This window comes from Mytilus trossulus, chromosome 6, assembly GCF_036588685.1.
Source record: "Mytilus trossulus isolate FHL-02 chromosome 6, PNRI_Mtr1.1.1.hap1, whole genome shotgun sequence".
In the NCBI taxonomy this organism is placed as follows: domain Eukaryota; kingdom Metazoa; phylum Mollusca; class Bivalvia; order Mytilida; family Mytilidae; genus Mytilus; species Mytilus trossulus.
This window is the reverse complement of record NC_086378.1, coordinates 3,953,296-3,974,970: the sequence shown is the minus strand read 5'-3', so window position 1 is coordinate 3,974,970 and position 21,675 is coordinate 3,953,296. Positions and strand designations below refer to the sequence as shown.

Here is a 21,675-nt window from a genome sequence, read left to right as displayed (position 1 = left end):
CAACAATATGTTGTCAATTAAAAAGTCCAGCATGGCAGTGATATCCACTTCGGTGTATTTTTTGCTTGACTCTGTGTGATTTTTCACAAAATAAGCTGAATTCCAGCCCAAATCTAGACATATAAAACGTCTAGTACCCTTTTTGGTAAAGAAACATAAGCTGACGAGTTCTTTCAGTCGAGGTTTAAGTTTAGTATGTGGAATAGTAATATTAAGAGTTGAAAAATCAAAGGCTCTAATGTTGGTACACATGTAAAATGTTTTTTATGATTGAGATGGTAAATTCACCAATATTATAAACTCGTTTGGATTTTTCAGTATCCACATCTGATTAACACCACTTCTTGACTTTGATATGCCGTTTCTGAATATTTCTGAAGTCCTTCTTTAACTGCAGTTAGTATGACAGAAAGAACTTTAGAAAGGGGTTAAGTGGAACACTTTCAAAAACCTGCAATATACCTTTCCTTATAAGGATTCTTGTGAAGCTTAGGAATCTTAGGAATCCAATATAAGGATTGAAATGGTTGATTATATAGGTCAGTCAGCCCCCCCCCCCCCCCCTCCTTTATGAAAAGTTCTGGATCCGCCACTGATTAAACAACATTGTTTGAAACTTTGTCAGCTGGAACGACAACATATTTGTCTTGGAGGCAAGACAGCTTCTCTATGACCTGAGGGTTTTTAAAGATGGAAGGAGCTTTGGTGCTCATTGGTCCGTTAAGCTTACTTATCTGAATCAATGACCTGACTGATTTTACCCAATCCGAAAGAGTGTAAACTTCAACCTTTTCTCTTTTTGTCCAGTATTTTGCATAATCTTCAATAGAATCCATTAGTAGTTTGAAGTTCTGTTTCCAGTTGATTGGCTGTGGCCATCTGTATTTTAGGTCTCCAGAAATTACATGGCAAGCAGGATTTTACACGAAATGGGAATTTGAACAGGCACAATCAGTTGGTTTAGCTTTGACGTCATCAATATTTAGATTCTGTTACACTTTTTTGTGATTAATTTTTTTTTCGCACAGCTAATAAAAATTCTTTACTTAGTCAGGAATAGTACAGTTTTGTTTTCCATTCGTTTCATGTGTTTGAGCTTTGATATGTTGCCATTTGATGAGGGTGGCATTTTCCTTTGATCTATCGTTTTTTTCCTCTTTGATCGGCCAAATCACACGCACTGGCTTTATGGAAAGTTTGCATAACTACATTTGTGGTCAAGTTAGTAGATGACAAAAAAATATATTCTGAATCCAGATCTCCCCATGCCTGTGTTATATATACAGCTATAGAAATAGATAGATTTATACCTTCGATCTGTTCAGTTCTCGAGGATCAGTTAGATATTGTTTTAAAAAAGTCAAATTCTCAGTATATTCAAAATTAAATCTTCATATCATTAATCTTCTCTCCGATTTTTTTTTTAAGTAATGGATAAATGCGGTTTGTGTAATGAATAAAAGGAAATGAATATTGCGTAATCTTACAAAAATAATATACACATATTGTGGTTCAAGACAACAATGGATTGGAGGCCCATAAACTTGTATGTTGGATTAAATTAGGTTTGTATGGAAACTTTTCATTAGTTCATTGATGAAAATAGGCGGAGCTTTTGTGCATTTTCTGGGTATGACGTATATTCTATGATTGAAAACAAATGCTGCAAATTACTAAATGCAATGGTATTTTAATTATCGGAAAAAATATTTTAGTATGTTGAAGGTTCGAATGCATTTCGATACAATGATTTTTGTCTCTTTTGCAACATGTTTTTTAATTATCAAATGTTGGGAGAATTTATCAATTGACCAAATCGTTAGATGTTCTTTGTCCAATCATCTTGGAAGTTTTAGTCGACGTCATTGATGATGAACCTTTGTCCAATCGATGAGCTTGTATCTTAGGTCACGTTCTCATTCACCATTTATAGAAGTGTGCAGAATGAACCATAATAATGTAAAGAAATTGTATTATTTAGATACACACAAAAAAGATGACACAGACAAATAAAAAATAAACATAAGACAGAAAGCAATGAAATGAATTTAGTAGAAAATATCTTTTCCATTCCATGTAAATTCTTCACATTAATAAAATTTAGGTCAATCTCGTAAAAAAATGTGCCCTTAACAATGTACACAGAGTCGTAAGCTGCGTACAACACAGTGTTGTCAGCTAGAATTTTACTACACACCATGAACGATCAAGACTACGCCACATACTTTTGTCGCCATCCAGCAGTTTTACGCAAACTTTCTGGAATGTGATATCCGTATAGTAACGCAAGGTAAAGCTTACTCAATTATTTATCTGAAATTATCATTTATGTGTCCATCGTTTTCCAAATTTCAGTGAAATTCTTTGACTTCTTGTGACATTTCCCCCTTCGACACGACTCGACGCAGGTTACTCAAGACCTTACGGAATGTGGTCGAGGAAGTTGGTTTTGTTGCCTCTTTGTTTTATGGTTAGATGTTGAAATAGAGAAATAAAACAACTGTTTTAGAAAATAAAGAATGATTTTAATATTAATATTGCTTGTATCTTCTCACCAACAATGAATAATATGGAGTATCATGGTGAAGGAAGTAGGTCACACTCACAACTCTTTAAGAATGAAAAATAAGCATCCCTTCTCTTGACTTGAAAATGGTAGGGCAGCATGTTTAGTTGTTCAGGTGTGAACATGCAAGTAATCAAAGCAAGACAGTAATCTGAAATATTTTTAATACACAAATTCTCTCCCTATTATTCATTATCTGCAAAAGCAAAAAATTCTGATGAGCTGATGCTGTTACTGTTAGTGTAAGCTAGTCCAAACTATTATGAGGTCTTGGAAGGCTATTTAATTTTTGTTTGTTTTGATGCTTTCCTGCGTTGTATGGCAGGTTTTTAATTTTAGGATTGACTCTTTCGGGTTCCGGAAATTCTTTTATCACAATTTGGGATGTCCGGATTTTATTTAAATTCTGGACTTCAGGATTTCGTGCTTTGAAGCCCAAGATTTCGGGATTCCAGACTTCAGGATTTTGTGTTTTTAAGCCCAGGTCTTCGGGATCAGAACCCATCCAAACCCCCCACCCCTGCCCTAGTAATGGGGTGAACTTAGATTGAAAAAAAACCCAGACACAAGTCTTTTCTGACCCACAAAATTTCACTTTGGCTTATGTTATTCATTTCCATTTTCAATGCATGACCATTGGTTTCGTTGTAAATCAAGGAACAACTTGTGGCCCTCATTTACTCCAGTGATCCAAACGCAACAATTTCAAAAACTTGTCAGTTTACAATAAGTCTGGTACCTAAAAATCCTCAGAAACAATTTATTAGTTTTAGTAGGGAAATCTTTTATATGCGTATAAAAGGCTATGAGTTGAAAAAATTCTTGGTTTCCATGGAAGGGAATGATTTGACATTTGGTCTAAATATTTATGTGACAAGCAGTCTTCAGTTTGATAGCTCGCCATTTCCTGTTTGCCAATAGTTTGAAAGTTTTCCACATTCATTGTTTAACTTAAATTTTCATGAAACTTTTTTATTGATTTAAGTAAACAGGAATGATCATTTATGCTTCTGTTTACATGATCCTTATAAAATTAAATGACCGGGGTATTGGTATTGTATTATTTGACATTGTAATTAAGTTACACGGTTGTCACCAGGGCAATTTTTCCCCATGCATATTTTGAAGCAAGATTTTTAAAGGAGAAACAATAATGTCTCCCACACTAGATTCAAGAACTTACATGGTCTGCATGCCTCTCAGAATTTATTTTCAAATTGCAATGTATACCTGATTTGTATGCCCCATTTATGGGCATTATGTTTTCTCGTCTGTGCATCCGTTCATCCGTCTGTTCCTTCTTCTGTCCGTTCGTCTGTCTGACTTCAGTTTCAAGTTTTTGGTCGAGGTAGTTTTTGATGAAGTTGAAATTCCAATCAACTTGAAACTTAGTACATATGTTCCTTATGATATGATATTTCTAATTTAAGTGCCAAATTAGAGATTTCTCCCCATATTTATGGTCCACTAAACATAGAAAATTATAGTGCAAGTTTCAAGTTAAAGTTTTTGACGAAGGTGTAAGCCAATCAATTTGAAACTTAGTACACATATTCCCTATGATATGATCTTTTTAATTTTAATGCCAAATTAGAGATTTCCCCCCCATTTTCACAGTCCACTGAACATGAAAAATGATAGTACAGATGGGGCATCCGTGTACTAGGGACACATTCTTGTTTTTCTCTCACATAGACACTTTTCTATATTATGTTACAGACTAGACAGGCCGTACAGTGACCTATTATTGTTAATGTTTGTGTCATTTTGGTCTTTTGTGGATAGTTGTCTCATTAATTGCCATTGGCAATCATACCACATCTTCTTTTTTATAGAATGATTAGGCCACACCAATTTGATTTATAGTTCTTTGGAAAAAAGCTCCAAATAATATGGGGTGAGGGAGCATATTTTTTTTTATTGTAAAGAATTCTTAAAGATGAGTTTTGTTGAGGCTGGTGGTCTACAAGAGTAGCGAGTGAGTATAATTTTGTTCAAATTATGCAATTTAGAAGTTTAACTACATGTTAAAACTGGGTAACTTCAAATAAAAGGGAGGAGAAACATGCTCTTATGCATATAATTTGATGTATTTATTCCTGTAATTACAGTCTATACAATACCCAACTTTTGGGTTCACTTTGGTTTTGTATAATTTTGATGATTTTCGTAAAATTTTAAGCTTAAACTGCATGAATTTTTATTTAATTCACACATGTGTATATATTAAGGAGGCAAAGCGGATAAAGTTTAGCAAGAGCTTAATATATTGTATGGAATAAAATTAAAATATGTATATACAAAAATGCCCGTGCATATTAAAATATTAAATATCTTTGATACAGTTATTTTCATATATATGGTAGTGATTCTTTATTGGTCGCTTGACATCTAGTTGGATCTATTTATTCATAAAAGGATCAACATAATGAGTGAGGTGAATATTTCAACAACATCCTCCAGTAAAATAGTTATATTGCTATGCTTGTAGATCTCAGTGTAATGAAACATTATCTTAAAATACATTAAGTCCTTAAACCACATTCACATGCATTATTCTGAATTGTCAATATACATTTTCCTTTTGGCAGATTTTACAGTATTGTGTTCTGTCTCCTACTTTCATGTTGCTAACGTGACGGAGACATAAATTAGTAACGTTAGCGACATTGGGACATGTCACATGAGCAACAACATCTTTAAAAGTTAAAATGTATGCACACAGTGATGTTTGATATATGCCTGGAGTAATAAAATTGTACAGTCTGGTTTAGAATTTCTAAATATACAGAATGTCATTTGCAGGTGTACTTTATATCAAATGAATCCACAAGAAACCAATTCGTAATAGTAACATTAGCAACATCTACTATCATGACATTACGTTTTGTTGCGAACGTCTTTTTGATGGACGGAATATATTTAAGGTCCTCTTGTAACGATATTACATACAACTTACCTTCTTTGCTTCCCCATCATGTGAAGGAACTGACTCTGAATCTATTTCTGCAAAGGGCGATATCGTAACTCCTACACAGGAGAGTTACAGATCTAAATATATGTTGCTCACGTGACACTGATTTGGACGGAAACCTCGAGCAGTAACGTTCGCAAAAAATAAAACAGCCAATGATATTGATTCCTCAAGTCCTTTGACCCCCTTACGTCATCCAAATTTAATATGATTGCTATTTTCAATTATTTATAAAACCAGGGATAAAAATAACTTCAATGGGCTGTCTGAGAACCAACAAGAAAATTGCGATCGTGACATACCACAATGGACGGAAAAGACGTGACGTTAGCAACAATATTATTTAATTACCTTTTTTAGCTTTTACCAATAAAAATCTGCCTTAAAGTTATGATTGAAACACAAAAGAAGACTTTTTATTAAAATATAAGTCCATGTTATTAGGCTCCACTTATAAATAATACTTCAAAATTCCACTCCAAATAAGCTGGATGTCAGTAAAGTAGGTCATGATGTCTATTCCATGTCCAATATTTTGAAATTAAAAACCCTCTAATTCTAACAAAAAACACAAACACAGAGTAATTTTTATTTTTATTTACTCAGAAAGACACATTTTATTCAATAACATAATGCATTACTCCATTACACAGTCTGTTTCACAGTTTCAGCAATTGCTTTTTTGATGGATACAAAAAAACAACAATTCCTTCTTATTGTAAAATCTGCCTTTTGCCTTCTGAAACCTGAAATGTATCTCAAACTGGAAGTGGTTGCATCATAATACATCCCTTATTATTATTTGCAGGCCACCACCACTTTGGTGTCGAATATTGGATTCTTAAATTGTCCATTACAAAAGAGGTCTGAAAAAAGGAAGCAATGAAAAGGAAACTTGACTTCATCTCCCAAAATTTCCTACAAGTTGTATTTATCCAGACCATAGACCATCTATTATTGTCTGATCTTCCTTCAGTTAAACATGTATACATTCATTTAATTATGATGAGTTACAAATCAAGTTTGTGTTTTGTCCTGGTTGACTGACTTTTAACAAAATAACAACCCTGAGACTTAACTGATGTACGGTACAAGTTTTTGTCACACTTATTTTTGGCTAATACCTTCCAATTAGGATCTGATATTCTTATACATTGGGAAAACAAACTAATTTTCTTTAATGACTTTACACAAGTGGAAAACTGAAATGAATTAAAAATATGTACACATCTTAAATAGCAAAACATCTAAAAATGGAAATACATGTACATGTACACATAGAAAATTAAATAATGCAATTTGGCTAGAAATGGCCAAGAATATAATCAATAATAAGTTAGTTCACAGTATAGATGACTCTAAGATTGACTGTGATCTACCTTTTGGTGGTAAAGCTCCAGAGAAGGGAGTCGTCTCATACAAACACATCTTGTCTGGTTTTAAAATGAATTGAATCATCAGATGTATGTAATAACTTTTTATTCCAGGTCAGAATTGAGGTTTCTATACTATGAGCAGAAGAGAGACACGGACAAAACGTGGACGATCCGGCAGCCCTCAAACAGGATTCAGGTCTGCCAGTACAGGTTTGTTTAATAACACTATTAATCACCATTCTTTCAGGCTGGAAAGGGGTACAGGGGGGACACGATTGGACATCCCTCAAACAGGTTTATCGACGCACAGAGGTTTGAATAAGATTTCAAATAAAGATCCGGTTTTGTCAACTTTCTCTCAGTATCTGAATATAAATATCAAGTGTTTTGGTAAACTGGGTTGCGTTCAATATCGTAGCAGCTATATAGTGCTATGTAGATTCATGACTATTGAACGAGTAGTTAGCCTATAGTTTCTACATAGATATTGATAGCAGCTGTGCAGTCGCTACAAAGCTTCTACAATATTGAACATGACCCTTGTCACTTCTAACATATCAAGGATCTTATAAAGTTGATTGAATAAAAGGAAAGCTTCTTGAAAAGGCATAATAAATATGAGGAATATTTTTTTATACGACTGCTAAAACCTTTCCAATTTTGGTAAGGTTTTCATATTGGTCTGAAGGGTCCAAAATGACAATGACCTATGCTGTGTCAAATATTTTATCCCAATCCAAATTCAGAGCTGTATTGAGCATGAATGTTCTGGCAATGTTTGCACCAACTGTTCAAGGTTTCACCTTTGCAGTTGTATCAAGCTGCTCCCTGCAGAGCGTTTGACTAAGTAATGTAAACTGTTTGTTTTTTAGGAAGAGGAAAGAAGAGAGCTGGACAGAATCAGGAAGATCCAGCTGAGAAAATAGATGACAAAGTAAATGATACCAGGTCGGAGCAGGGAACCAGTGCTGCTGTTGGAAGTGAGGCCCCTAAAGGTAAACTGACAGATAACCTTGAAGGAAAAAGATTTTTTTATCTGTTTGGTCTTTAGATAGATCTGTATCACATTACATAGCTTTTATATGTAACCACTGAAACAAGATGTTTAGACTTTCTTATCTGTTTGGGTTTGAGATATATCTGTAATTGTATGTAACCATTCAATAGGTGTTTGTTAGAGTAGTTTTAATTCCTAATGAATGTAATTTTAATTCCATGTCAGGGGTTAAAAATTTTTGTTACAGCTAACTAGCCCAGGACTTTTTGGCAGGAGGATTTTACTAGCCCTGTTTCAAGAACTGCTAGCCCATCAAAACCAACCTGCTAGCCCAAGTATAACTTACAAATCACTCAGGGTGTGCTGCATAAGACGCTGGGAATGTGTGTCATGTTTTGAAAGGGCATTTGTAGACAGTCTCGGGCTTTTCATCCTCAACAATCGACCTTGCGGCCACGGGAATCTTTCATTCCATGTCGCTATGAACGTTCTTTTTCGCTTGTCCCGATCGTACTTTCTATTTTTTTTTTAGATGTATCAGCCTCATTAGAATACCCTTCATTTGCCGATTTTCGCTTAGAACTTGAAGTTGATGAAGTTTCTGCGCTTGCCGTAGTAAAATATGTTGATATATGTTGTTGCATTGACAGTTTTGTGCTCCCTGCTTAAACAGTTGTCCGACCAGAGTCTAGACGGATCAATACTTATCAATACATTATACCCCGGTACCGTTAATTGAAAAACTCGACAGAACCAATGAAAAATATCCCCGTTATAACATATAACGAGAAATCGATACTGAAAGTACAATAACTGCGATCAATACATGATACCGGGCCACCCGGAGTTATTTGTTCTATTTTTAAAACATGTTACTGTGCATGAGGTGAGGACCTGTTCAAACCAGTTCAAATTCTTGGAATCCCGGATGACGTAATTGAATCTGATTGGCTAAGACAGAAAAGTGATGAAGGGATTTTCCACTTTCTATTTTAGACACGCCAAGAATTTTTTGTTACTAGTCCGTCGGGCATATTGGGTTATAAGTTTTGGTTGCCCGAGACGTAAATGTCTAGTCCCGGGCGTCGGGCTAGTGGATTTTTTAACCCCTGCATGTGAACGAGGATGCCCTCAAATTGCTCAATATTTTATCAATATAAAAAACTTGAACACCTTTTTTAAACAAAAATCTTCCAAGAATAAAGTATGTGTAAGTAATCAGTCATGAACATTTTATGTGTATTTACCAAATTTATTTACTTACATTGTTGTCACATGGAATGAAGAAATCTAACCCAACCATAAAAAAACCAAAAGAAATCTTGATGTAAAATGCAGGAAGTAAGATTAAGTCAGGGTCCACGGATCAATTTCTCAATAGATATTTTAATCTGTTTTGTGAAACAGGATAATATATTATGATATATAAATGTGACATCATCAGATACAAATGATTATATTTTTCATTTGTTTTCCTTGTCCCAATGTATTTTCAAACATTCAAACAAACTGGACCTTAATGCCCCTACTCCTTTGCCTAGAACAGTTAAGATTTCAAGTCAGTTGTTATAACTTGTCTAGATGAAAATGATACTAAAAAAACACCAGGTTATCTCTAAATAATCTTAAGTAATTCTTTTTCAGGGAAAACTGGAAAAAGTGTAAAACCAGTAGAGGAAGGCAAAACTAAGGAAACGGAGGGTTCATTTCAGCAGCCGCTACCACCACCACTATCACTGCCTCCACCAAGTCCTAAATCAGAGGTCTTACCAACAATGCAACGGAAAAGCTCCGATGGTTCAAATCACCCAAGTGAAACTGGTATGAAAACTCCAACAGAAGAGAAATTAATTGCTATTCCACCTAAGAAAAGAAAGAGTAATGATATGGAAAAAGAAACAGTGCCACCCTCTAAACGACCTCTAATTGACTTCAGTGAATGGATAAATCAGAGAGTTCTAGCGCGACGTGATGGAGTTTATCAGCCAGGTGTTATTAGAGATATCAAAAACAATCGCCATATAGGAATATTATTTGACAGTGATAAGAACATAGTGTATTACAATGATGTTGCTGACCAGAGGAACTTTTATGACATCATCAGTGATCATAGTCCAATGGCTATTATGTTAGGTGTAGGTTCACGTGTCTGTGTGCGAACTCATCCAGAGGAGAAGGTGTATCATGAAGGTCAGATGGTGGCTAAACGTACCCATCAAATAGGTTACAGAGTTAGAACAAGAGATAGTAAATATGATGATTGGGTATCCAGAGCAAGTCTCAGACTTTTACAGCCGCCATGGTATGAAGATTTAGAAGAAGGAATACCAGAGCAAGAAACGCCGCCTCCACCACAGTTTATATCAACCCCCATTTCTGTACAAGTTCCAGTACAACCCCAAGCTTTGCCTCCACACATGGCACATCATTCTGAAATATCTCCGTCCAGTGTACAACGATTTGAACGTTCTCCATCATTGCCTCAAAGTACAAGTAATGAAAGAGGTGATTCATCTGAAGATGAAATGAAAAGTGAAGATTTCTTTGATTCCTCGGGATTAAGTACACCTAGGTCTGGAAGTGCAACACCTGGATCGGGGTCACGGTCACAAGGAAATAGACAGCCACCAAAGAAGAGAGAATCAGCAAGAAGTCGAAGTGCTCAGTCTGGCGAGAGTAGTCGATCCAGTACACCTAGGTCACCATCTACATCACAGAAATATAAAAAAGGAGATGTAGTTTCTACTCCTAATGGAATAAGAAAAAAATTCAATGGCAAACAGTGGAGGAGACTTTGTTCTAAGGAAGGATGCACAAAGGAATCTCAAAGGCGGGGTTATTGTTCTAGGCACTTATCAATGAAAGGACAAAAGAATGGGCGAGGTTATCCCAGTAAAGGAGATGATGGACAGATTGACTGGGAGACCCAATCAAATAGGGATAGTGAATACGACACGTCAGCTACACCAGTACGCTGTGATGAAGCTGAGGCAGCTAATATGTTATTATCTCTGGGAAATTCTCGATCCACCACACCTGCCTACTCACCAACACCTATGCAGAATCCACTGTCACCGTTAACAGGAAGTGGACCATCGCCTTCAACGGGAGGAAGAAATTCTGTATCATTCACTCCTATATCTCCACTTCCCAGGTCACATGCACAAGTTTATATGAATTCTCCAACCAGAAGTTGGAGCTCAAAGTCTGGGAGTTCTTCATCAGAGCATGTATCCCCTATTACGCCAAGGTTTCCTTCAGGGTCTAATGCCTTAGGGATGATGCAGCCTCATTCATTAGAACATTTATATAAAAATACTAATCTTTCAAAGCAGGATTCATTACGAAGTGAAGATTCTGGTATTGACATTCACACCCCGACTGGTCCAGGTTCTCAGAGAAGTCTGCCTTTTAGTGCTTACCCAAGTCCATTACAGCAACAGAGAATGGCAAGTTTATCTAACATGCCAATGCAAGAGATTCAGAATAGGATCAAATCTACACAGAGCCACTCGCTCAGTTCAATGCCTTCTCCTAAATCTGTTCAGGAGAGACAAGCAGAGAAAACATATCATCAGTTACGCAATGTGCCATTTGCTATAAATAACAATCAGGTACCAAGGGAGGTAACCTCAAACAATCATCACATGACAAGTGTTGCCATAACAACTATGGCAACTCTTAAAAGTTTGATTAGTGCTAGTCCAATGAGGACCCAATCTTCTATCAGCCCAGACCCTAAAACAGTTTATGTAAACAATCACAGCCATGCTGGAAAGCCACCACAGAAGATGTCCATTATACAGCAACAATTACAACAGATTACACCGATGTCATCAATGATATCAGCACCTGTAACATCATTATTACCTGTCATGCCTGTCACCGATGGCCCACAGAAAGTACAACAAATTACAGATATTTCTACAGGTAGGTCGTCCACTGAAAATAAAACAAATAACATATATCTACACTACAGGTAATTCCTCAGAGGAGGATTAAGGGTGGAGCTGAGGGGACAATTTGGTTGGTTATATAGAGAATCACTGAAGCGTGACAGGAGCAGGCTCCCTTGAAGGCAGTCAGTGGGCAACCACTAATGAACATTTCTAAATCTGCCACTAGTCCTAATGGTCCACAATATGAATTTTATGGTTTTCCAAAGTCTACATGTATTTCAACTGATCATTGTTGATATTTTCTTGAATATTTAAATTCATGGTTTACATTTAGCCATGAAATTCATGAAAATTGATACTGTCAATTCAGAAATTATTGCGAGGTCTTGATTATTGTGAAAAATGTGACAGACTTGTAAATGCAATAATTTAAACGCACATTTTGGATTTATTTTATATGAATTAAACAAGATTTTTCTCAAAATTGTAAAAATTAAAATCGCATGTATGTCTAAACTGACAAAATTGCAATAATAAACGCAATAATTTACAGTACTCCATTAAGGATGTTCGCTGCTCAGTTTCAAAATAAATAACTTCATAACACTATATATTGATAGAAGATGATTAGAGGAATAAAAAAAGCAAAAAAAATGTAGGGGTCCATGTGCCTGTTTTCGAGATATAAACCATTAAAATTTTGGCGGGAAAATTATCTCTCTTGACTTTTCATAGCTTTATCATTGACCAGTTAAAGTTCTCAAAAACTGTTTAAAAATAAATAAAATTTTGTAAGACAATTTCAAATGGCTTATAATTATACATGTAAAAGATTTTTAAATAGAAAAAGGGGGGTCCATGGGCAAATTTTTTTAAGGCATTTAAATGGATAAAACCAGAGGATTTCGAAAATCTGACAAAAATTCCTAAACATGACTGCCAAACATTCTTAATAATAATAAATACATATTAGTTCAACAAGTGAGTAACTGGTCTATATAATCTTCATACAGTTAATATAAACAGGTATGGACTCATTATGCAATAAAGTAACTTGTCCTGATCATGCAGATGCTCCCCATAAACATATAAAAATTTCTAATTAGTTAAGTAATAGCTCATTGATGTCCACAGAAAACATATTTACTCAGTATTAATTAAAGAAGGTTTTCCAATTTTTATTTCAAAATCTCAAATCACAAGAATCAACTCCTCAAATCAGATCTTCACTTCCTTTCTTAACACGCTTAGAAATCAATTACAGAAGTACATTTGAATTTAAACACCAAATACCAGTGAATTATTATTACAACTTATTATGGTGTAGTATATATGCATCTATAGATATAGAGACAATTTAAATCTTGGCTACATGCAGCTAGCTATATATAGGTGATAAATGTATACATGTACTTGCACTCAAATGTCAACGCAAATATTCTGGAAAAACCCACTTATTCTATAAATAGTTGATTAATCAGCTAAAGTCGGGAACATAAAATCTGTACTATCAGTTCTGATCAATAACTGCTTTGATTTTGTATTATATATAACAATGCTTAATAAGGCAGAGTTTGTTATAATCAGAGGATTTTAACCTTTATATCATTGACATATATATAACAACAGATGAAATAGTGTTCATGAAGAAAGAAGGCAAAATACAGACTTTTTCATTGAAAATAAAACTTTATAAATTTAGTATTTATAGATTATTGTTGGTCTTCTCAATGAGATTGATTTTCTTGCTTGAACCTGTAGTCTGTACCATGAAAGCAAGGAAAGCAATAGAGATTGCGATAACCAATGATAATCTGTTTATTGCTATTTAGCATTAGAGGACATTGTTCATTTCATTGACAAAGGACACATGTGGCTTTAGTCTCTACAGACTAACCTATTTGTTCATTTATTTCTGGATTTATAGCAATAATTTCATTACTTATTTTATGGCCTTTCAAATTCTAAACCTAAAGTCATGAAAGTCCAACAGACTGGTTGTTTTTGCCTATCAGGGCCTCTGTGGCCGAGTGGTCAAAGTGGTTACTACTGTAATCACTGTCCAGTCAACACAGATTGCCAGTTCGGAACCCTGGTCAATCTGAATTGCCTACTAGCATTGTTTGTTTTCCTATCAAAGGTCAGCAGTTTTCTCCCAGCACTCTGGCTTTCTCCACCAATAAAAACTGACGATTGAAATAGCCTAAATGTGGTGTTTAAAAGTGGTGTTGAAACACCAAAAATTAAAAAAAATCATTTTTGCCTATGACCCATTTTACAATTGCTCAAATTTTTGAGTAAGAAATGTTCAACTGTTTATTTCTAGAATATGGTTACCTTGAGACTTGCCTAATCATTTGTAAAATTTGATAAATAGCTACAGTAGGCCATACACATAATGCTCAGTTTGTAATTTTGAATTGCTTGTAGTTTCATGGGATTAATGAACTTTTGGTAATATGTTCTATTTTTGACTTGTTAGAATTAATTACCGTAATTTGGTAAAACTTTGTGAAAAAGCAATACTAGTAGAATGTGTATTGGGATCAATAAATCTATTGATTACTTTTCTTTGATCTTTAATCTAATTCTCAGCACAGAGTTTGATAAGGATTATTTAAATTCTTTATTTATTACCTAAAGTAAGGTCAAATTACTTTAAAAATGAGTATAATTATATGTACACCAAAATTTCCCCAAAAGACATACAATGCATTACCAAAACTGTATATTTATTGGGGAATTTCATTATTTGGAACAATATCTAAGTTTTTCTACAATTAAATCAATTGTACTTTTCTGTAAAGTTATCAAACAATATATTAAAGTCACAATGCACTCCCCACATTATACTTGAATTAATTAGCTTTTAACCTTATAAAGTTAGACAGAGGCGGATTTAGGGGTTGCCCCAGGGTGCCTGAGCCCCCCCCCCCCCTTTTTGGGAAAATTTGGTTGCTTATATAGGGAATCACTGAAGCATGAAGGGGCAGGCACCCTCTTATTGAGCAGTAAGTGAGACCCCACTTATGAAAATATCTGGATCCACCACTGTTAGAGACAGTACTCTAGATACTGGTGAAAGCAAAGTTTTCTGAGAACTTGCCAAAGATACCATGGATACAGGGTCATACAGGTTATATAACTAAGTATATGATGTCCATGTCAAATATAAATGTTAAACTATCCTTAAGATATTTTCAAAACAGAATACTGTAAATTCAGAAATTATTGCGAGGTTTTTATTATTGCGAATAATGCGACTGAGTTGTAAACGCAATAATTAAAACTCGCATTTTGTAATATTTTAACTGAGTTAAGCAGGACTTTTCTCAAAATCGTAAAAATTAAAATCGCATTCAAGTGTAAAATTACAAAATCGCAATAATAAATGAACGCAATAATTTCTGAATTTACAGTACATGAATACATAATAAGGGTTATAGAAAAATGTTCCAAATGAAACAGGTATTCCAGCATTGGTTATAAAAAAGGTTCAAGGGGAACTTCTGTGAGGCAAAACAGATATTTTCCTGACACATAGACAAGCAAGCTTGAGGGGGGATACTACCTTTATCAGGACTCGGGGAATCAGGTGTTTTTAAGCTCGGTTTACAGGATCGACCCTTTCGGGACCCAGGAATTCTGTTTTTCGGATTTCGGGATTTCATTTAAGTTTTGGAACTTGGGATTTCTTATTTTTAAGCCCAGGATTTCAGCATCAGGACTCCTCCTTCCCCTCTCAAGTTTAATAAGAAAGTATACAAAATAGTAAAATAGTAAACTTAGATGAACAGATTTTCTATTAAGGAATCTTCAATTAGTTCTATGATTTGAACGAATGAATATAAATGATAATGAAATTGGATTACAGAGCAAGGTGTTAGATCGCATATTGATTAAAAGAGCAGCTTTTAAATTTTCCATGCTAGTACTCCATTTAGACTTTCAAACACATACATATTTCTATTGTATGCAATATTATATAGTTTAAAGAAGAAGAAAAGACTGAATATTATAAATGAATTATGGCATCAAATGGATATTAAATATACTATAGTAACATCTGTGTCATAACTTATAATACATTATAATGTTATAAATGTAATATTTAAACTTTGAGATGGAAGAAACTCATTTCTAACTGCCTGGCCAACTAAGACCTGCTGGATAGATATTGGACTAAACTAGGGAAGAGGAGTCACACTTTTGCTCTTACTTTAGAAACCAAACTTTCATTGGGGGTAAGGTTGGAGGGGGGGACAAAGGTTCAACTAAAAAAAAGGTCTGGACTTTAGTTTAAGTTGACAAATACCTACACTATAAATTGACAGCTGTTTAACTATGGTTCTCTGGATAGATGAGACTTTCGTAGAAAAGAATTGCAACTGGCGCAAATACAAAATTTCAATCCTGGTATCTATGATGAGTTTATTTATACATGTATATATAAACCAACTGGAGAGAGGAGTCAGAATTAATTTTAAATCTTTTTCCTTGGTTTCTTACAAAGTAAGTTTATTGTGTTTGTCATATACATGATATAATCAGTATATTCTACAGTTTTAATTTCCAGTTGTTAAAATGGTTAAAACAAAAGGCTAGTCACACAACTGTATACATGTGTATACTGGTATACATAATGTACATGTATGTAATATGTTTCAGGAGAAAATTCAAATAAACCCGTGCCAGTGTTTCCTTGGCATTCACTGGTTCCCTTCCTGACAAACACAGGACCTAGCAGTGGTAAGATGGCTCCTCCTATGGAACCAGTACATCAGCCAGGAGAGTTGAAGAGGCTGTCACCTGCTCCACCACCATCATCTCAGAAGACCAATGAACATCATCATAGTATATCAGAAGCAGGTATGAATTGAGTGCTCCCATGAGCAGGGAAGTAATGTTGTTAGTAAACCTCCCGCTTTAAGATGCTTATGTACCAGCTTATAACAATAATGCAATAAAAAATATAAATTATTTTACAACAAACTATGAACACCTCCAAAAATGGATAAGGGTTCAATTCTTATTGGCATAAATATTAAGATAGAGCAGTTGTTAGTTTAAACATATTATATATTCTGCCCACCCTTGGTTCAAGTTTAGTTCTTGCATTTGAAGCTAAATAATAATTTGTTTATGGAGCAAATCATACAAACTTAAATTGAATTGTTCTTGGAAGTTAAAGTTAAGAAAGTTCTTGCAAAGCGTAGTGTAAATTTTTAAAGGAGTATGGCCATAAAAGCCTTACTTTACCTAAGTGAGCTTTTCTCATCACTTGTCGTCTATAGTCCTTCTTTGTTGTCCATCGTCTTCATTCACTTTTACCAAAAATTTTCTCCTCTGAAACTACTGGGCCAAATTTAACCAAACTTAGCCACAATCATCATTGGGGTATCTAGTTTAGAAAATGTGTCCAGTGACCTGGGCAACTGAGGAAGATAGCTGCCATGGCTAAAAATAGAACATAGGGGTTAAATGTAGAGTTTGGCTAATAACTCTGAATCCAAAGCATTAACAGCAAATCTGTCAAGGTAAAATTGTTAAGCAAGTCAAGATCTTTCTGCCCTGAAAATTTCAGATGAATGGGACATCTGGTTGTTGGGTTGCTGCCCCTGAAAGGGTAATTTTAAGGAAATCTTACTGTTATTGGTTATTATTTTGAATATTATTATAGCTAGATATAAACTAATGTTCAGCAAAGTAAGATCTACAAATAAGTCAACATGACCAAAATGAGTTATTGTCCTTTATAGTCAATTTTTAACAATTTTCATTAATTTAGTAAATTATTGTAAATTTTTACAAAATATTTTCCTCTAACTAAAGGGCCAAGTTTATTACAGATAGAGAAAATTGTAAGTAGCAAGAATGTTCAGTAAAGAAAGATCTACTAACACATCATCATAACCAAAACACAATTTTTTCATGAATCAATCTGTGTCCTTTGTTTAATATGCACATAGACCAAGGTGAGTGGCACAGGCTCTTAAGAGCCTCTAGTTTTGGACAATCAATGCATTTGAATCGGAACATACGGTTGGATCCCCTCTTTATCCTGGGTTAGGAACCCTCCTTTTAAAAATGGCTGGATCTGCCCCTGAAACATAAGTTTGAATTAGGAAGAAATCTGTTCTTGTCAACACAAGTGTAAATTTAGGAAGGGAGCAGTTATTGTCAACATTAGTAGATTTGGTAAGGGAGTAGTTATTGTAAATATTGGTGTAAATTTGGGTATGGAGCCTTTCTTGTCAACATTATTGTAAATTTGGCTAGGAATTAATTCTTGACAAATCACTTTTTGAATGAAATTTCTCATTGAGCTTATTACTGACAGTGTGGAGTTCTTTTCAATTTATGTTGGTCTACTTTGCAGGTCCTTCAGTTTTGGAAGAAGAAGACAATGATGACTATGATGATGATGTGTTTGATACTAACGATAAACTTCCTGTCCAATCAGAATCTCCTCACGCTGATGGGGCGGAGAAAGCAACAGGCAAAAAAGACAGCAAAGCAGCAATAGCAAAAAGAAGGACACAATCTCTCAGTGATTTGAAAAACAAAGATGAACCTAAAAGTCCCAGAAAAGTAAGAACTTTAACTGTCACAAGCCATTTTTCAAGGTTTTAAATTACTATGTTTACTTCTGTCACATGGTCTTTGAAAGATTTGTATGACTTTTGTCACATGACCATTAACCAAGGCTGTGAATATTTCTTATGGGTTTTGTCACTTGACCTAAAGCAATGCTGTGAATGCTTTGTATGACTTTTCCCAACATTAGATAAGATGTGCTAAACGAATGTGTAAAAAAGAAGTTCTTAAACAATACAATTTTTGTTGAAAACGATTAAATTCCTTGCAAAGAACTAATTAAAATAGCAGTAGTTCAGTGTCCATAGACGGATCCAGGGGCCCGGGCCCCCCTTTCATGGGAAAAATTTGGTTGCTTATATAGGAATTCACTGAACCGTGACTGGAGCGGGCCCCCCCCCCCCCTTAGGAAAAGTTCAGGATCTGCCACTTGTGTCTTATTTGTCTCCATATAATAAAATGAAATTCAACATTTAAAACTGTAATATTATATAAAGTAAAAATAAAATGCAGCTTTTTAACTATGTATTGTTTTATAGACAAAAGACAAAGATCACATCAGAAGACCAATGAATGCCTTCATGATATTTAGCAAGCGTCACAGACATTTAGTCCATCAGAGGCACCCTAATCAAGACAACAGAACTGTTAGTAAAATTCTGGGAGAGTGGTGGTATGCCTTAGGACCAAAAGAGAAACAGAAATACCACGATCTAGCTTACCAGGTAACAATCCACCATGATATATATGTTTTGTTAAAAACTGAACGGAGTTAAGTTATTGGCAATATAGAAATGGTTAATGGTAGGCTACCAAAAAAAAAAATGGAGATAAAATGAGTATGATATTGCCCTATCATGTTAGTAAACTCTGTATTAAATCCATTCTGAAGTAAAGAAGATGATATTATTGTTAATACTGATAATGTTGAAGATGTACACTTCAGTGTATGTTGTGTCATTCAACTGGCATTGATAACAATGGAGGATTGCATATGAAAACCCTGATTTACACTCACTTTCTTATATCTTGAATTTGTCTCTGAATTATAAGCACCCAAAAATTTACCAATAAGTTATGACCGGTTTCTGTTTTGTCTCAACTAAGATATTAATTAACTTTACAGCCAGATCAATCCAAGAAGCTAATTTTAAAGGACTGCACGATATTGGTCAACTTCTACAAAAAGCTTAACACCTGCCTTAATTGCAGAAAAAGGGCTTACTTCAAAGGTCTTAAACATATTTGTCTCTTGATTCATTTCTGATATGATGTATTACCATTTCTAGGTGAAAGAAGCCCACTTTAAAGCCCATCCAGACTGGAAGTGGTGTTCAAGGGAGCGTAAAAAGTCAAGTACGATTGCTGAGAAGTTAAAACAGCGTAGTAGTACAAGTCGTATTGATGATGATGTCTTTGAAGAAGGTTAATATCTTAAATAAAATGAACCGTGTTTTATGACCTTATAAATAATAAAAAACCTTGTAAATGATAATAAATAGACTTGCCAGCTTACCAAACATCTGAAAGTGAACTGATAAGGGGAATATAAAGAAACAAGGTACTTATTAGTAGAATGCAATTGAAAAAAAGAAGCCTTAGACAACTTGGAGATTGCAAAGGATAATTTCAACTACTGTAAACCAACTTATTTTCGTGAGCGATTTATTTTTGTGACTTTAGCGAGTACAAAAATAACGCGAATATAAATCATCGCAAATATGTTAATCTTTGATCATTCCTTAATAAACTTCATCAAGTAAATCAGATATTCACGAAATTAAATAGCCGGGAAGTGGTCAAGAAAGGGTAAAATGTGAAATAAAGTATCTGGGATAATAAGTTGATTTACAGTATTAACTGTATTGCTGGTGCTACTGTGGATTCGCTATTATTCGTTGGATACCAATTGTCATAAATTTTTTAGGTACAGGTAAACCACTGTATTTAATGTTGTACAAAAAACATATCTATTGGCTTGTATGCAGACTTCAGCAAAAACACAAAATTAAATATAAATGTTAGTTTTCCTTAATCCATGAAAATTGGTACCCACAAATATAAATGAAAACACAGTAATCCTAAACATATTTAAAAGTTTAAATATTTGTTCACATTTTTCAGAAGAGACTGTAGAAGGTTTACCAGATGTGGATATGGCAGATGACGAAGATCTCAATAAAGAATTGTCATTGTTTGAAATTAAAAGGGGGAGATCTCAAAGTTTATCAGCAGTGCCACAGGACGGAGACACAAGATCGGCATTCTTTCCTGCTAGTCAGACAGGAGAGGACAGACAGAAATTTGCTGAGGTAAAACAATAGAGGGGAAATCTAATAACAGTTGTATGGGTTAATAGATATAATGACATGTTTTCCCTTAGGCAGATAGAATTTGAGATACCTAAATATATATAAAAATCAGTTGCCAACGACAGGAATTTGCTGCCTTGGGTATTGCAATGGAGAGCACTTAGAATATTGTTTATATTTCTCAGATATGAAAACCCCTCACAAGTCTCCTGATGTGATAAAACAAAATAAAATAACAAAAATACTGAACTCTTAGATGAAATCAAATGGCAAAATCTCAAACACACCAAACGAATGCCCATAGCAACAGTGTCATAATTGAGTGAGAAATTAAAATTATCTTTGACAGGCATTAAAAAGACAGCTGTCTCAAACATTTGGAGAACAGGATTACCATCAATCTGAGGACAATAATCATCCCCCTCAACCAATGATGCAGCCACAACACTTACCTAGGCCACGTCCACGGTACCAGTCAGTTACCAGACAACAGGACCAAGAGGAACCAGTCAGTGATGATGAAAGAATGGTGATAGATGAATCGAACAAAGAGGGTAATTTTCCTGAATAACTTTTATATTTTATGGTTGAATACAGTATTATTTTTAGAAAAAAAAATGAGATACTGAATTAGATTATCAATTAGGTTTTTACAACTTTCTCTAGTAGGTTTGCTTTTATGACTGTTTTATGCATACAATTTGAAAAATTTTGAAAAGGAAAGGAAAGAATATGAAATCTTGAGCTTGACTTATATAAACTAGAGCTATCAGCAAGCCTTGGCTATGATTACCCTTGGAGCCTCTAAGTTTATTTATATTCTATAGAAAAAGCAAATGATATGGGATGATTTAGATCAACAAAAATATTTTTGAGTCTCTCAGATATATATTATCATTGGAAAACAATACTTTGTTCATATCTTCCTGTCATGATAAATATGTTATAAGTGAT

The 21,675-nt window shown here is 34.5% G+C and overlaps 1 protein-coding gene across 4 annotated transcripts in view; it reads left to right on the top strand.

Annotated features, from left to right (window-relative positions):
- The first annotated feature begins 1,878 nt into the window (after nucleotides 1–1,878).
- Nucleotides 1,879–21,675, top strand: part of LOC134720610 (protein capicua homolog) — a 38,554-nt gene continuing 18,757 nt past the window's right edge. For 2 of the 4 annotated variants that reach the window (XR_010107760.1, XM_063582966.1), the window contains exons 1-10: nucleotides 1,984–2,290; nucleotides 7,028–7,126; nucleotides 7,789–7,911; nucleotides 9,558–11,843; nucleotides 16,481–16,681; nucleotides 18,192–18,403; nucleotides 18,949–19,134; nucleotides 19,699–19,834; nucleotides 20,534–20,721; nucleotides 21,071–21,275. Coding sequence is in view for 3 of the 4 variants with exons in the window: in XM_063582966.1 (XP_063439036.1) it covers nucleotides 7,051–7,126; nucleotides 7,789–7,911; nucleotides 9,558–11,843; nucleotides 16,481–16,681; nucleotides 18,192–18,403; nucleotides 18,949–19,134; nucleotides 19,699–19,834; nucleotides 20,534–20,721; nucleotides 21,071–21,275 (3,613 nt within the window). In the remaining variant the exon portion in view is untranslated. Of the gene's footprint in view, nucleotides 1,960–1,982; nucleotides 2,291–7,027; nucleotides 7,127–7,788; nucleotides 7,912–9,557; nucleotides 11,844–16,480; nucleotides 16,682–18,191; nucleotides 18,404–18,948; nucleotides 19,135–19,698; nucleotides 19,835–20,533; nucleotides 20,722–21,070; nucleotides 21,276–21,675 lie in introns of those variants that run through there. The other 2 variants (XM_063582969.1, XM_063582970.1) reach the window with 2 other exon arrangements.